Source organism: Colletotrichum aenigma, assembly GCF_013390185.1.
Source record: "Colletotrichum aenigma strain Cg56 chromosome Unknown KSG_Cg56_contig08, whole genome shotgun sequence".
Taxonomy (NCBI): Eukaryota; Fungi; Ascomycota; class Sordariomycetes; order Glomerellales; family Glomerellaceae; genus Colletotrichum; species Colletotrichum aenigma.
The window spans coordinates 4256058-4271842 of NW_023500914.1; the positions used below are offsets into that span (position 1 = coordinate 4256058).

Consider the following 15785-nt stretch of genomic DNA (forward strand, 5'->3'; position numbering starts at 1 on the left):
TTCCTTCCTAAGCGTGATCAATCTATTTGCAACCAACTATCGAAGTGCATTACTCAAACCGTGAAGCACTCGTCCAACATCAACACGATGTTCTCGCGCAAAAGGTCTCGTTTTTCTTGCAGATACCCACTAGTTCAGCTTGATCGATGTCAGTAGTTCATCTCATGATGCACGCTGAGTCGTGTGGTATGGAGAACTTCGAACGATCGCTTGCCTGTTCGGGTAATCGTCTGTGCCAAAGATGGAGCATATCTGGGTCGGCCCACCACGTCGGTGAATTGTTGCCGACGGGTCGGAAGCTGATCATAACTCGTTCAGTTATAGACATCAGCCTGGGGAGAAGGTCTGCCTCCCATGGTATGGTTGGGTTGGTGGTTGGCTGCTTCTCAACCCAATTATCTGGAGCCTGCACCATGACTCGCTGGGATGGCGCTGCAACCGACCTCGTCGTCGGATGAACTCCACTGCCCTTGATGATTGAGCCGAGTTCGAGTTTCATTCGATAATCTGTGTAAGTGGCATTCTAAAGGACCGGTGGTGATGGCATACTATCGATATGTCGTTTCGAGCTGGTGCCTATAAAGACGTGATGCTTGCCCTCAGCTTGCGAATTCTCATCATCTCAACATCCCCATCTTCTCTCCTTCCATCGTTCTCAGCATCCCAAATTGAGTTATCTTTGTCGGCACAATGGTTTCTGCCAAGCTCATCACCGTCCTCATGGCCACGGCCGCAAGTGCCGCTCCTCACTTCGCCTTGCGAAGCCAGTATGGGAATGGCACTAGACGGTCTGTTGACCATGCGCTGGCTGGCGATGAAATGCTAGTTTACAAGAACGGGAATCGTATGTCATATTATTGTCCAGTCGCCTTCAAACATTTTGCATCTTATCGCAGACTTATCAAACTAACGTCCTACAGTGGAGGTCGTCAACGAGAAGCAATGGCTCGCGATCCTCGAGAGCGAGGGCATCAACCCGGAGACCCCCAAGTTTCCCCAAGAATGGCTCGACAGCGCCAACCACCTTGCACCCACTCCATTCAACGAAACCTCCGACTCCAACCTTCACACTCGGGACTGCTCCAACACTTTTTCCATCACAACCGACAAGACGGAGCGTTTCGTCAACTGGGATGTACAAATGGCTCCCGTCGTCATTGGCTTTGGCAAGGGCATCGATGTTTCCGTCGCCTCTTCGTACTCGGTCGCGAACAGCGTATCTGGAAGCGCTGGAATTGACATCACGGCCATCAAGGACCGTCTGGGTGCAAGCTTTGGCGTCGACTACACCCGCACTTGGACGACAACGGCTACCACTACGGTGCGCGGTACCATTGAGGATGGCTGGACTGGTACTGTCATTACCCGTCCCTGGGTGAACCGCCGGTCCGGCCGTACCTTTCAGGGATGCCCGGGCTCGCTGAAGCAAACGGGCACGTGGATCGCTGATTCGTACGAGGAAGGCTCCTATGAGGGTGTGAAGTGGGTTGCTGGAGCCATTACCGTTTGCGCCAAGCAGCAGAAGGGCATTCCTCTGTCTCGTTGCAATGGTGAAGGAGACTTCAAATGAGAGGTTACGCGGTAATTGAATCGCTGCGGTGCAGGCCAGAATAAGGAAGTCTCATTTTGACATCCCTCAGGGCGGTCTTCAGAGCTACCAGAGTGACCAGGTTGAGTGGGATTGAAGATACCCACAGTCGCTGACTGACGCATGCAATTAAATAGCCTTACGACTTATGCAGAACGGCATTCAGGTTGGCTGGTGTGCCCCAATCAATTGGTGTGCGTGATTCAGCATTAATATGCGTTGATTCCTTCGTTGATGGTCATCTGTAGATTTCTTTGGCAGTGCTAGTCTAAAGCCTCCACGACAATAAGCATCAAATGATCTCGTCCTCGATCCGAGAGAGCAATGTATCGTGGAAGGCCCCATCTGCTTTCGTCTCGAGATCTCTGAATCAACGAAGACCTTACGCCCTGTTGCCAAGACAGACTAGACCCCTAAAGTGGTGAATGGCCAGGCTTCGCAGCGGCGCAGCAGTCTCGAAGACGCCTAATTCCCACAGTGGCCGCCAAAGAGATTGCTCGGATTGGTGGGGAAACCTCACATCTCACAAGCCGGGCGCGAGGCATTGTAGCACATGACACCATGGCCTTCTTGTCGAAGCGCCTGCCCATGAGCACAGCCTACATATGCCTGACGCCACTTTTCTACTTGCAAGGCGGACCCCGAAGGCGATATTCTAACGGTAGATAAAAGAGGTAAAATAAGCTTAGAACCACTTCAACGATCTTCCATCTGAACTCAAAGCAAAAAGAATAATTTCTAATCGAAAAAACGATCGACAGAAGACCATCATGGGTTTTGTATGATCTTGTGCCCTTAAACACACCAGAGCGAACGGTGAGCTGACAGCGATTAGTTCAGCTCCGTTGGACGCGGGCTTGACAAGTTCGCAATGTACACAGTAAACAGTGTTGGTATGTGAAACACATTTTACCTGCAGCGCAGTCGCACTCGTTTGTGTTCCCAATAACATCTGATTGATAAATAGCCACAAACGCCCCGCAGAACCAGGGAATCGTCGTTGGTGACATTCCTCCTGGGAACATGCCCTCCAAGGGTCACCGACCATGCCCTGAGCACTTGTTGCCGAAAAAGAGCGAAAAGGCTTCGGTGCAAAATGAAGCCGCCTCTCAATCGAAGGTTGTGGATTCAAAGGTTGTAAATAATATGCTTGGATAATCTTGTGGTGCAAGGTGCTCGTAGAGAATAGAGCCTTCCACCCGTCTGGTGTTTTGTCATCTTATCGTACATGAAGCTTGTGCACGTTGGCTGGTTTTCTCTCCGCAGTTGTCCAGGGGCCCAAAGTTGTTGTTTGTCAGCACTGCAAGGGCTCAATGTGAGTCACTCACGTCATCCCGATTTTTTGCAAGCATCTGTCCTTGGTCTCTCCGCCGGCTTTAAGACGCGGATGCAGTCAATGCTTCAAAGTTAAGGTCGTCTCAAGAGGGGGCATCACATCATTGACCAATCACTAATCGGCCAGCTTACGAATCAACATTGAAGTTAGGCCGGTCGATGTTATCTTCCAACCCGTCATGTGCAAATCACTGCTAATTCCACCAAATGGGAACACGGCTCCTATCTGGATGTTGTACCATTTGGTTCGGCCAACACTGCAAGAGAATATATCAGCGGCATATCATGACATGATTACCCTCATTTAGGCGTTGGCGATCACCTCCACGCTGCTCGTAGGTGCCCATGAACAGACTTGAATGGTATTTGAACCTGCCTTCCGCGCTTTCTATTGTCGAAAGGTCAAAAGTTGAACAGAAGCTCCAGCTTCAGCAACAGCAACGCAATATCCAATCCCCGCCCTGCAAACAACAAAATCGCCAGACATGGCGGCCAGTCAAGATAACACCAAAGGCTTTTTCCCATTGGCCGGCGTCGCTACTGATGGTTGGTCCAATGAAGATGAAGCAACAGCCACATGCCTTTGTGGTGCCGTTCAGCTCGCTTTCGTAAGTCCTGGCAAAGCCTCGCAATGCGGCTTAGAATATTTACTGACCAACTGCTACAGCCAACACATGGGCCAGGCCTCATCAGTAGATTCCTCTGCCACTGTGCCGACTGTCGCAAAATCAGTTCATCGATGTTCTGCTCCAACTTTACCGTTGCCGACACTCACCTACGCCACCTTCGAGGCAAGGAAAACCTGAAATCTTTCACCCAGTCCAAGACCATTGCCACGGGTAACGATATGGCCAACCACTTCTGCAGGAATTGTGGAACCCTCCTGTACCGTGTCTCTTCGGGGTTGCCGGGAATGAGTATCCTGCGCCTCGGCACTGTCGATGACTTCAGTTTAGTCGAGAAGAAGTTAAAGCCGCAGGTAGAGCAGTTCATCGACACTCGGGCGAGTTGGCTTCGTCCGGTAGATGGAGTCAAGCAGATGAAGGAGATGCATACGCCAGAGGATGTTGCGGGAATAGAGTAGCAAGAGAATTGTCAATTGGCAGGCTGAAACTTGCTTTATGATGCTATACGCATTGTCCCTTTTTTGATCAGTGCTTCTGGCTGTTGTTGTCTGTAGGCTGCCCTAAGACGAACTCCTCAGCGACAGGGCGTAGCGCGTGTTCTCGTCCAAGTCTTCAGCCGGGAGCCCCAGGCGATCTCCGTTAGACTCAAAGTCTGCATCTCCGCTGGGAAAGAAGACCCGAGCATACATCGACCTGTAAAAGCCCTCCGGCTTCCCCCTCTGCATATCTTCCATGCCAGCCTTGTAGCGCGCCTCGGTTGGTTCGAAGTAAATCCTCCAGTCGTCGTCAGTCGTGCCCGTGGCTCGCTTCACACTGTCAAACATCTCTCTCTGGCTGATTTTGAAGCTTGAAACGAAGAGAGTACTGTTGTGGAACTCGGAAATCGTGGTCGACTTGTCATCTTCGTCTTCGGGAAGTACTTTCAAACTGAGAAGTGAAGCAACTGCGCGTCCGCACTGGACCCAAGTTGACGTGTTGATGGCCTTCTTGCCGTCGTCGTAAAACGTGATGATGCGGTTGTCGAGATCGAACCCAAAGGTTGCAGGACCGGCAATGAGGCTGTACTCGTACCAGAATCCGTTCATCAACGTAATCGATGTCATGCCGGCCTGTTGAATCTCGGCGATGTTTGCTAGGACCGTGTTCCCAACAGGAATGTCTCGTCGGAGATTCTCGCTGGTTGCGAAATTGATGCTGTAGGCGTTCGGCATCACATACCTCACTCCCGCCTTTGCCGCGGCCCTGACCAAGGCACTGTGGGTTCCCGGCGCCGCGCTTAGGGAAAGGGTAATTACCAAGAAATCCTGGCCTTTTAGAGCGTCGATTAGAGATTCCTCGTTGTTGTAGTCAACAAATGTCTTCTCTAAACCTTCTGGCAGCGAGTTGCTGCTTCCGCTGCGCGTGATAGCTGTGACTCGGTGCTTTCCTGTTCTTAGAAGTTGCACTGCAATAGCTCTGCCTATTTGCCCCCCTGCCTCGAAAGATGTTAGTATTCAAAGCCCAATGGTCGCTAGAGAGTCACCGACGAACTTACACCAACAACTGCAACATTCTCAATCGAATTACGGAACCCTTCGGGTGCATCTCTCGCGTACTTTGCCATTGCGAAAACAATTTTGATAAGGATGAATTAGAGCAGATGCAACGCGTAACTAACAGAAGCGGCGAATTATGTGTAATCGGAGTTGTCGAAAGTTTGTACGCCGTGGCAAGCTCCGTCGAATGGATGGCGCCCTTATATGTGAGGCAGCCCCCATCGTCGCCCAATAACCGTTAGTAAGTAGGCTCGGTCAAACTCTGGAGTTATTGGACCTGAAAGTGAAACTCGGTATCGTTTGTATCGTGGAAGTAAGGCTGACAGTAGGTTCCGGTCGGCCTTAGAGGAGTTAAGCTTTCTGTCACCGATGATTCGGAGCCGCCGGTCGGCACCTCATCTGCGTTGTGGGAACATAGATCCTTGCCTCGCATCTCACTATTTTGAATATTTAACTCCATATAGCTAGCGTTACGTTCTCCATACTTCTTCAGCTCAGTTCGGACCCGGGCGACAACCTTTTGGTCGCGTCCATCTCCACGGGTCCTATCGACGTAATTGACTATGGTATACGGTTCTCTTCATTGTATGGTTAATTTACGCTTTCCTCAGGGTCAGATCGTCTGATTTGATGACACGTACAGAGCGGTCAATCTTCTGCCAATCTTGGCTGCGGATACTGCCCCAGCCGCATGAACAGCCGGCAAGATGGTCACAGCTTTGATGGTGTCTTCCAACCTTAAAGGATTTAAAAGAATTAGTAAATCATCCGTAAGCCCGCAAGAAAGACATAAAATTCTGTCTATTTGTGATCGTCTCATCTGCCCGCTATTTTTTACAGATCGTCCCAACTTCTCAACCAGTCGGCACCGTCTTTCCGTCAATCTAAAGATGACCAAAGTCCTTGTTACAGGTACCGTGAACGTCATGATACACTCCAGCGAGCAAAAGCTAACAGGCGGATTTTACCGATTAGGCGGAACGGGTTTCGTCGCCGGCCATGTGATCGATGTCCTCCTTCAACGCGGACACTCCGTCCTGACGACGGCTCGATCGCAAGAGAAGGCGATGGCTATTCATGGATCTTTCAAAGACGTCCCCAAAAGCAAGCTCGAAACCATCGTCGTTCCCGACATTGCAGCCAAAGGAGCTTTTTCCGCTCTCAGCACCCACAATCTGGAAGCTGTGCTTCATGTGGCTAGTCCGGTAAGCTTGCGAAACCTAGACAGCCTCAATCCCCCTCGTTGCTCATCAGATTCAGTTCCATTACAACGTCACCGACCCCAAAAAGGATCTGATTGACCCTGCAGTCTTGGGTACGACCGGAGTTCTACACGCGATCAAAGAATCCTGCCCAGGTGTGAAGCGCGTTGTGGTTACTTCCTCCTTTGCGGCTATTCTCAACCCTGGCCTTGCCGCCTCAGGGGCGGAGAAGACATACTCAGAAGAGGACTGGAGCCCGTTGACCATTGAAGATGCGTACGCCAGTCCCGTCAGCGCCTATGTCGTATCCAAAAAGTCGGCAGAGAGGGCCGCCTGGGATTTTGTCGCCAACGAGAAACCCAATTTCACACTCTCCACGATTAACCCGCCCATGATTTACGGTCCAGTTAGACTACCACCGAAGACTCTGGCTGATGTCAACACTTCAAACCAGCTCCTGGCAGAGTTGGTTACTGGCAAGCACAAGGGTGGACTCCCGTCTACGGCACTGCCTCTCTGGGTTGATGTTCGCGACGTGGCGTTGGCGCATGTCAAGGCCATGGAAATCGACCAAGCAGCTGGAAAGCGTTTCTTTGTTACCAGTGGCTTCTACAGCAACGCTGAAATGGGCAAGATCGTATGGGATAAGTTCCCAGACTTGCGGGAGAAGTTGCCTGGGCTGGATGTGATGGGAGGAGCACCAAACCCCAACCTTAAGTCGTTTGGGTACAACACTTCCAGAGCCGAGGAAATTCTGGGAATGAAGTGGACAGCATATGAGAAGACTGTGGTGGATTCCGTGAAGTCTCTGATGGACTTGGATGGTTGAAGCAACATCAGTAGCTCAATGTAGAGCTCCATTTAGATTAGAACAAGTATCTTTTGCTATGCTGCAAACGCGTAACTCCCTGTCGTTGCAAAGACTGACCAATAGTCCAAATTTGGCTCCGTGTCCATGATCTCGGCAATGTCTTTCGCCGTCTTCAAACCTCCGGACTGCCACATGTTTGCGAGGCAATTCTTCACCCACTGCTTCACCGAATCATCTTCCGACACTTGGTGGACAAGATATAATGGTGCGAGGAATGTGCGACACTGAAGCTGTTGCACGGGCGAGAAGGGAAGAGTGTTCGTCTCGCACACCCTTGGCAACGTGAATTGTGGTACGGACGCACAAATGTGATGTGCAACGTCTCGAATCGTCTTCTTGAAGGCACTGTCTTGAGTATAGCTGCCATCTGCAGTGTAACGCTTTACTATGACGTATAGAATAAGCCTCATTGTTCGAAGCGCATTGGTGACTTGCGTGGTGTAGTGGTCCGGGTAGAGATGATAATATGTGCCGAGAACATGAGGATTACCCCCGGTGACTGGTATCAAGAGGGGCCGCCATGTCGATGGCACTGTTGCTTCCAATGTAGCCAGCTGGTCGTCCAGGCTCTTAGCTCGGATGACGAAGTTGCGTTCTGATAGTCTCCCCGCTTTGAAATCGAAGTGCAAGTTTGAGACGCGATTCAGAATGCCTAGAAAGCTCCACTTGGGACTGTTAACATGATAGCCAATGTTGCGACGCACTGAAGCCAGCTCTTTAGGCGTGTTGATACCGACTGTTGCGCAGGTAACTATGACAGCAGTCACTAGTCGGGCGGCAACCTGACGTCCAGTCGGGCTGGATAGGATGGTTGTTGCGCGGGAGTGTAGGAGGGTCAGACCCCCCTGAGAGTGACTCTTCCAGGCCTGGGAGTTCTGGGGATCGCGATGGACCATTTTTTCGTACATGTCTAATAGAAGAACCGATTGAAGAGCTTCCTCAGCTCCTTCGGAGCTAAGATCATTCAAAGATCGGCTAAGCCTCTGGATTGCTTTGACGTAACTGGAATTGGCGAGCGCGATCAGATGCATACTGCCTAGCTGCGTGCCCATATATGCTAAGCTGGCAGCTTCGACGCTCGCAGAGAGATGATCGCATGCTGTGGCGGTCCTGTAATGGTGGGTGACTTCCCCCATGCTGCGCGTGAACCCGCCAATGTAGGTCGAGAAGAAAGCGTAGCGAGCGCGAGTGTCCCAACCCAGCTCGAGACCAGTCGGTTGGCCTTGTACCCCTGGAATAACTGCGTAGTCTCTTTGGGTGACTACTTTCTGCTCCACCGACCGAGACTCGTCCCGAAACTGCAAAGCGTTGGGGTCTCGATAGCCGTGGCAGGTTATCTTAGCTCTACGGCATTGGCCGCAAGCTTCCAGTCGGAGATCGCACTGAAAAATCGCCAATGTCAGCATGAGCACAAACTTCCGGATTGATTGTCACCTTTTTCGATGCTTCTTTACGGTGGTATGGGGAGCGTACCCTTAGCTTTCTGGACCTGCAGGGGAAGCAGGCCGGCGACAGTCGACCGTGGAACACCATTTCGACGAGCTCAGCGTGCTTTCCTCGAGGAGACTGAATGCCGAAGAGCCTTGGGAATTTCGACAACTAGTTGGAGTGAGTCTTCCTCGGATGTCTCCGGAACTTCGACTACTCCCGTCTCCTGATTCCAAATGAAGGGAAAACTCCGCGCAAGAAGCAGAGGCATTTTGAGTCAGGCCAACACGAACTTGACTTCGAGTGTGAAGCAACCTCATTGGGCGTGAGATTGCCGCATTGGGTTAGCGTACCGTTGCTTGAACTCTATTATGTGGATTCCCACTGAAGAGCAGCGGCCAGTGCGACGAATCTTGAGGATGTAGTCGTAAATGAACGTGTGGTCTTCGCTGCCTATTTGTCAACTCCTGTTATTCACTAAATTAAACTTGATTGATTGTTGTTCAAATAATTGCCATTGATTTCGTCATGCTTACTCTCCAGTCTTGAGTAAATCGGTATAGAAGTGCGCGGTGATCTTTCCACGGCCAAGAACCAGCAAGCAACATACGCTGAAAGCTGGTACCAACGCTCGCTTTCGCAAACAAGAGCGATGGAGTTGACTCCAACACGCGACAACAGACTTACTCGCGACATGCAGAACTACGGCAATGAAGGCCGAGAACCTTGGAAGCTGAACCTGGGATTCGATTTCGTCAGTCTTCTGCGTCATAGTTTTCAGAACATACATATTTCAATGATTACCTCTGAACATGGGGGTGGTTGCTCCTGAACAGCAATTCATATTGAGGCACGTATCGCTCCCCTCCCTTGCCGATTTCTTTTTCTTGACACTCCCCGCCATCATACTAAGTCCTGCCCGAGTTTCTGCAACTTCAAGGCAAACGAATCCGCGCCGTATCGTTCACGAGCCCCGCCAAGTCATCGGAATGTCTATTGCAATCACCGTCCTCTTCAATAATGAGAAGGACTTTCAACAAGATACCAACTTTCATGTCAATCAAGGCACGCCCTGCGAGCAACATGACAGGCAAGAAACCAAAGCGGCCGCTGTTCCCCACGCAAGCTTTCGCCATGGATTCGATGGATATGCGCCGTTGGTCACCTCCGGATCGTTGGCAAACTTCGATAATGGAGATCAAATCATGTCCGCCTCTACAAGACTGAAGATGGAAGGCGGATATCTCCAGGTCAACCGTCCCACCGATCCGTCTTCGTTCTCAAGGAGGTGATTAGGAAGGCATTGGAAGGAGTGAAATGGAACATAACACAGACCATGTTACGTTAGTCTCTGTTGACTGTGGATATTCCTGATGCCAAGACGCGAATGAGATGTGTTAAGAGGCACTTGACTCTGGCTCGGGCCAGTCTCATCGCTCGCATCATGTTAGAAGACAACTCAGCACTATTGTACCAAGTCCCACAGTATCTTTGACCGAAGAAATTTGGGTATCGATTGAAAACAGAACATTGCCTACAAATGGCAGAGCGAAGTTGGTTCCTTCACGGGATCTCCTGCCACTATTGTGAGAACATTAGTATGTCTCACTTCCAAAGCCTAACATGGCTACTGCGCCGATCAATTCATACCGGTCATGATAAAACCTTGCCCGCTCAAAGGCCTCTCTTTCCATACCAAGCCCTCCACCTCACCTCTGAAATCAGCCGTCTCTTCCACCAGGTCCCATTCCCCAGTGGTGTGGTTCTTCTTCAACGAACGGAAAATAATGGTCTCTCCCGCATCCTCAAATATGAACTCGCGTCTGCATAGGCGTCTCCATTGCTCCGCTGCCGTGCCTTCCTTGGCATTGTCCCTTTCAAGGTCACGATTCTTGAGAAGAACGGCAAGAAAGGCTTGGCTATCCCACAATCCTTCCCGTCTGGGGTACTTTTCGAGAATTCGTGTCGCGCTCTCTCTTACCAGTGGATCGCGGCAGGTCATGGCGACAATGGTGAGTTGCCATGCGATGCCAAACTCCATAGAGAAGAGGTTCGCCGGCGATTTGATATCTTTCTCTTGTTCGCGCAGCAATATCTCGATTACTTCATTGATCTCCCGGCAGTGCGGTGTCATGCTGGAGATGGTCGCCTCATCTGCATATTTGGGGAAGAAGCTGTAGATGAACATGATCAAGTAGTGCATCCGCAGATGCAAGATCTTGAGATACTCTCTCCGACTGATGGAACTGTCTGACAGAGTCCTGTTGTAAAGAGGCTCGAAAGATGCTCGCCATTGTTGCAAGTGCCCCATGGACTTCTCACAATATGCAAGCAGCTCTGGGCGGTCTTGCATGATCACAAGGAGTTCGTCGATCCCCTTCTCGTCTGTTATCTCATCTAACTTGAGATCGTCGATGACGCTGAGCAATAACGGACCGAGTTTCGCGATTCGCCGCTGACACACCTGCCACCAGGTGTACGCCTGCTCGGCATCGTAGAAGATCTCTGGCATATTTTTTCTGCCTTCTCCCGGGTCTGTGTAGCGTTGGATCTGCATGTTGTACGTCTCAATAGTGTGGCCGCGGGCCTTGAGGCCTCTAATGAGCTCATAGGCCGGTGACCGACTGGTCTTTACGTTGCCGGCTAGGACGGTGCGACTCTGTACGTCGAGGTGGTTGTACAGGTCTAAGACCTCCGTGATGAGTTGTCGCGGGTCGGGGGCGAGATTCCAGATACGCGCGTCCGCATCCTCACTCATAAGCAGTTCCTGTAATAGCACGAAACCATATCTCACGTGCTGCAGCGCCGAATGCCGATTTCCGCGGAGGGCCTCAAAAGAAACAAACAGTATGGACAACAGGACTGCTTCCTGGATGCTTGCTGTTTGGAAGTCGGCGTGAGCTTGCAGTCGAAGAGCTTGGCAGTAATGAACGATAGCGCTCTGATAGTGCTGGCTCTGAAGAAGGTCGGCGATGTTGTTGAAGTTCCTCGCGACGACGTAGTTCCCTTTTTGCGACAGCGCCCTGCTCATGGCGCCGATACTGATGGCCGCATGTCGTAGCGCCGGGTTCTGCCTGCTGAGTTGCGGCATCATCTCGTTCCAGAGCTTGGTACGGGAGAAGGGCGCACCGCCGAGGGAAACCTGGACAAGGTCGTTCCAGTCTTCAAAGTAAACGCTGTCTCTATCGTTCTCAAAGTCCAGGGAGTTCATGTCTGGTTCTCTTGGCAGCACACGCTGGTTGACACGACGTGGTGAGGGAGGGTTGAGTCGTTGTGGTTGAGCGGTGGGCCTGCCCCTCGCCTTCCGTGGCTTGACGACGTACCCATCGCATACGCCACGAGTTTTCAGGCAGTTCATGCAATGTGGCTTTGCCTCATCGCATTTGATGTGCCGTTTTCTAGAAGGGTTAATGTTAGATAACAGCCTGGGATCGGCCACTTAGGCGTCTTGTAAAACTCACTTGCCTGCTGAGGGTGAGCGGAGTGCAGCATACGCGAGCGGGGCTTTTGGTACTCACAGGTCACACAGCCTGTCCTCACTTTAGGCGTGCTGGTGCGGGTGTGTCTGGGGCGGTGAGCGACAGATAGTCTACCGTTGCTGTTGTTATCGCTTTCGAGTGAGCCGGCCTGGCTGGCAGCGCTTCTCGGCGATGTCGACGCCGTATCTGCAAGATGTGCTGGATCCATCTGATGGTGGGATTGTCCGAGGGTAACTCAAATGAGAGGGATTGGAAAGATTTCCGGTCGGTCGGTCGCTATGTCTCCGCGTTGGGCCCGACCCATGCAAAAGGTGAGCCGCAGATGAGCACTTGGCAAGGGGTCTCTGAAGGAGCAACGTCAGAGGGCGTGCCGGTTTACGGATAGGTAGATTTACGGGCTCTGCAGCGTCTCCTGGAAGTGGGCTGATTTGGTCGAGATCCGCCGGTGATGTGTAGGGCGCTATCAAATTCGTAGTATGCTCAGCTGCTTGTTTCTGGCAAAAGGTGATGCTCTCAATGAGGCACAGAGTCGATGGATGAAGCAAACACGTTTGTCATCAAGGCAAAAGTGAACCTGTCAGCTCTTTTCCTGACCTGAAGGTCGCGTAGGCAGTATTTCGAGCAGTGATCATGGGGCGCAGGGATCAATCTCGGCTTGAACGATCAAGGGGTATTGATGCATACTTTATGCCAGATGTGGCTGAACTGGGTTAGAATGAGAATGGGACTCTCTTAACTGCAAGATGAACTCCACATGACTCGAAAAAGTCCGTCCGCCTCCAACAAAGTACTGCCACAGGTCAGACAGACTGCGCCATGTACTTCCGTACAATCATTAGCCAACAAGAGTTTAGCGTTCTATCCTGCAGTCAGCAGAATGCGGCCGCCGTAAACCCGCAAGGATGATAACAGTTCCCCGCCGATCACTGGTTTACCGCTAAAGCCAAAGTTCCTTTAATAATTCCCATCCCCGCGCTCGTCTTGCCTCGATTTCCTCCTCCTTGCTCAGGACAATCAACCTATCTCGCAAGTCGAGACCCTCAACTCCCTCCGTTTCAAAAACGCCAACTTCTGGCCCCTAGTTAACGGGGCCCCTACACTCTGCAACAATGCCGGCCGCCGCAGCATCAGCATCGGCCGCCTGCCGCCAGATCGCCAGATTCTGGTGGCAACCTCACCAACAGTCTGCCATGGGCAGCGGATAATTGCAATCTCCCCGGCGAGACCGGCTTCATTCACGATCTTCAGTATCAACAACAACCGTTGGCGACCGCTGGTCTCCCGGGTGCGGATTTTGGGCTCTTCGGACCTGAATCCGTCCACACCGATCCGAGCCTTACCTATTTTCTTGATCCGACACCTTGGGACACTCTGCCGTGGACGTCTGCCGCTACTGCGACGCCTCACGTCAGTGCCAGTCCCCTCGACAGCTCAATTGACCAATGTGAGTTGACTCATTCCGTGACTCCTTCAATTGGCCTCAAGCTAAACATAAATGTAGCATTCCCCTACATTGACACTACACCACCCACCCTCTTCGACACCTTCCCGGATAGCCTCCTTCCTCCTCACCTGGATCCTCTCTTCGGCTCCAGTGACAGCTCGAACAACAACAGTCCTAATCAGCCTCCACCCCTGGACATGTCAGTATACACTGCTGCGCCGGGGGCCCCATCATCTCACCGTTCCTCGCCCAACTCTGACGGCCAAGGCCAAGAGATATCGACCCCCCACACCGACAAGATCCTGCGTCGGCAGCGAAACACCATCGCCGCACGCAAGTATCGCCAGAAGAAGGTTGATCGCATCTCGGACCTCGAGAAGATGTTGGAGGACATGACGCGCGAACGCGACGAACTCCGTCTTCGTCTCGCGCGTCAGGAGGCAGAGACCGAGGCTCTCAGGAGCGTCATGCGCAAGGAAACTAAGCCGTAGCTGGATGGTCAGCCTTTGTGTCTTTTCGCCTCCGTTGGGAATGAGTCATATGAAGGAAGCGCTGGTGTTTGTCAGACGATGTCGGCTGGAAATGGACCCATGGACTCGCATCCTGTGGTGCGAAAGAGTTTTGTGTTCAGTCATCTTCCGGTGTTGTCATCATGTAGCAGCTAATGAATGGAATGTTTGGTTAATTGTCAACTTGCCTATCTCTTCATCATTGTGATGTACCACGCACTTCTCATGGCTTCTTGTCGTTAAGGCTGGGTTTAACTTGAACTCATTTCTTCATTGCCAAGAGACTCTACGATGGTGGAAGCTATTTAAATCTATCTTTCTATGACTTCGCGATCTTCTTTCCTTGGTGGCTCAGCATGACCCAAGATGGCTCATTCAGCAAGCTGAATTACGGCAGTAAGCGACAATCGCTCACGAAACCAATCCCGTGGCCACCGAGATGCGGCACGAAATACGAAATCACCACTTTTGGGAGGTGATGTCTAACTTCAACATAATGGCTCAATGTGGTGCTCAATGGCTCATCCATCGTCATTCCATCACAGCAACATACAAAAGAAGCGTCTGTCAGCGACATATCACCCCTCATTCTCTCAGTCGGCAGCTCATTCCGGACCCTTCTTCAAGTGGAGGATGACAGGCTCGTGCACAACGCCGTGGCTGGGATGATCCTAGTCATTGTCAACCAAAACATGCATCAGCCCTTGCTAGCGCGGATGATTCATCGTGAGCCATGCTTGGCGCTGCAGGCTGGTCCAACCACGGTGTCACCAACTGAAGCGAACAGTTCCAGACGGGACGGAGAGTTCGCCCACCGACAACCCGACAAAAATGGGGCGATCCCAGGCAAACGGACGGGAATCAGGACCCCGAGGCTTGTTATCCTGCTTAGATGCATCGTCAGCCCCTTGGCGAGTTCGCTTAGACGACTTGATGCAAGCAGCTGTCCCGTGCACAACCTCTGCATAACGTCAGCCGGCAGTTGGCTCGGCCGGTTGGTTCTGTACACAAATTGAGCCACTCACGTCGAAAGACTCAATACTTGTCCATCATCACCACACAATCAGACACCTCATATTCGACACTGCCCTTCAAATCCTTATGTAATATGACGTGGACACGTATCAATTACACTGCTGCTCTGAGATTAATTGGCGTTGAAACATGACACCGTAGACAGCCTGTATGTCAGCCGTATGGGCGCATATGCTTACTCGTCACAAGTAATGGGAGCCTCGGTCCGAAAAGGAAGCGTAATATTCTGCACAGCATGCCGAGAGGCCTGAATTTAATCACTGAAAAGATTGTTTTTCGATGCTAGCAACATATGAATCGACTTAGAGGAGTCAGAATGGCGGACAATTACCTAGCTTCAAACCTTTCTTTCTAAGGTAAGTCGAGTCGGTCTCCTAGTTCAGGCTGTAACGCAATGCCTGGAAACTAGTATGCGACCGTTATCTGGGTTAAGATTAATTTGCAACCTATGTTTTTCGAACTTTTGATAGATGTAGCTCATGACATGCTATGCAATATGTCATGGCAATTATTCCTTAGTTGCGTCCCATAGTGCGTGATATAAGGTTCTTTCCTGGGTATTACCTATAGACATTGAGTCGGACCTGAATCCTCTAAAACTCAGCGATTCAGCAATTCAGAGGAATTATTGGGCACCATGACCAAAAGAACAATGGGCACGACCGGGATCAGTCCCCGCCAGAACAGGTCTAGATATTCCGCCCGGACAGCAAAAGTAAATACACGATGCAAG

The 15785-nt window shown here is 51.3% G+C and overlaps 7 protein-coding genes across 7 annotated transcripts; 5 read left to right on the plus strand and 2 right to left on the minus strand.

Moving 5' to 3' along the window:
• Positions 1 to 690: 690 nt before the first annotated feature.
• CGCA056_v012632 (uncharacterized protein) lies at positions 691 to 1570 on the plus strand (the record flags this gene model as incomplete). Its single annotated transcript, XM_037327876.1, has 2 exons — positions 691 to 844; positions 921 to 1570. 2 exons carry the CDS (start codon positions 691 to 693, stop codon positions 1568 to 1570), a joined length of 804 nt encoding a protein of 267 aa, XP_037174628.1.
• Positions 1571 to 2358: 788 nt separating this feature from the next.
• On the plus strand, positions 2359 to 2746 carry CGCA056_v012633 (uncharacterized protein; the record flags this gene model as incomplete). The annotated part of the gene is made up of 3 exons (XM_037327877.1): positions 2359 to 2367; positions 2424 to 2481; positions 2556 to 2746. 3 exons carry the CDS (start codon positions 2359 to 2361, stop codon positions 2744 to 2746), a joined length of 258 nt encoding a protein of 85 aa, XP_037174627.1.
• A 662-nt stretch (positions 2747 to 3408) lies between these two features.
• On the plus strand, positions 3409 to 4007 carry CGCA056_v012634 (uncharacterized protein; the record flags this gene model as incomplete). Its single annotated transcript, XM_037327878.1, has 2 exons — positions 3409 to 3531; positions 3591 to 4007. The coding sequence occupies 2 exons, from the start codon at positions 3409 to 3411 to the stop codon at positions 4005 to 4007; spliced, it is 540 nt and encodes a 179-aa protein (XP_037174783.1).
• Positions 4008 to 4109: 102 nt separating this feature from the next.
• Positions 4110 to 5152, minus strand: CGCA056_v012635 (uncharacterized protein; the record flags this gene model as incomplete). Its single annotated transcript, XM_037327879.1, has 2 exons — positions 4110 to 5020; positions 5080 to 5152. 2 exons carry the CDS (start codon positions 5150 to 5152, stop codon positions 4110 to 4112), a joined length of 984 nt encoding a protein of 327 aa, XP_037174626.1.
• An 822-nt stretch (positions 5153 to 5974) lies between these two features.
• On the plus strand, positions 5975 to 7115 carry azaE-0 (Ketoreductase azaE; the record flags this gene model as incomplete). The annotated part of the gene is made up of 3 exons (XM_037327880.1): positions 5975 to 5996; positions 6060 to 6289; positions 6345 to 7115. 3 exons carry the CDS (start codon positions 5975 to 5977, stop codon positions 7113 to 7115), a joined length of 1023 nt encoding a protein of 340 aa, XP_037173625.1.
• A 3004-nt stretch (positions 7116 to 10119) lies between these two features.
• Positions 10120 to 12272, minus strand: atnN-1 (Aspercryptin biosynthesis cluster-specific transcription regulator atnN; the record flags this gene model as incomplete). The annotated part of the gene is made up of 3 exons (XM_037327881.1): positions 10120 to 10166; positions 10236 to 11983; positions 12100 to 12272. 3 exons carry the CDS (start codon positions 12270 to 12272, stop codon positions 10120 to 10122), a joined length of 1968 nt encoding a protein of 655 aa, XP_037173624.1.
• Positions 12273 to 13173: 901 nt separating this feature from the next.
• On the plus strand, positions 13174 to 13999 carry CGCA056_v012638 (uncharacterized protein; the record flags this gene model as incomplete). The annotated part of the gene is given in 3 exon segments (XM_037327882.1): positions 13174 to 13229; positions 13249 to 13508; positions 13566 to 13999. 3 exon segments carry the CDS (start codon positions 13174 to 13176, stop codon positions 13997 to 13999), a joined length of 750 nt encoding a protein of 249 aa, XP_037174313.1.
• Between the last annotated feature and the right edge of the window lie 1786 nt (positions 14000 to 15785).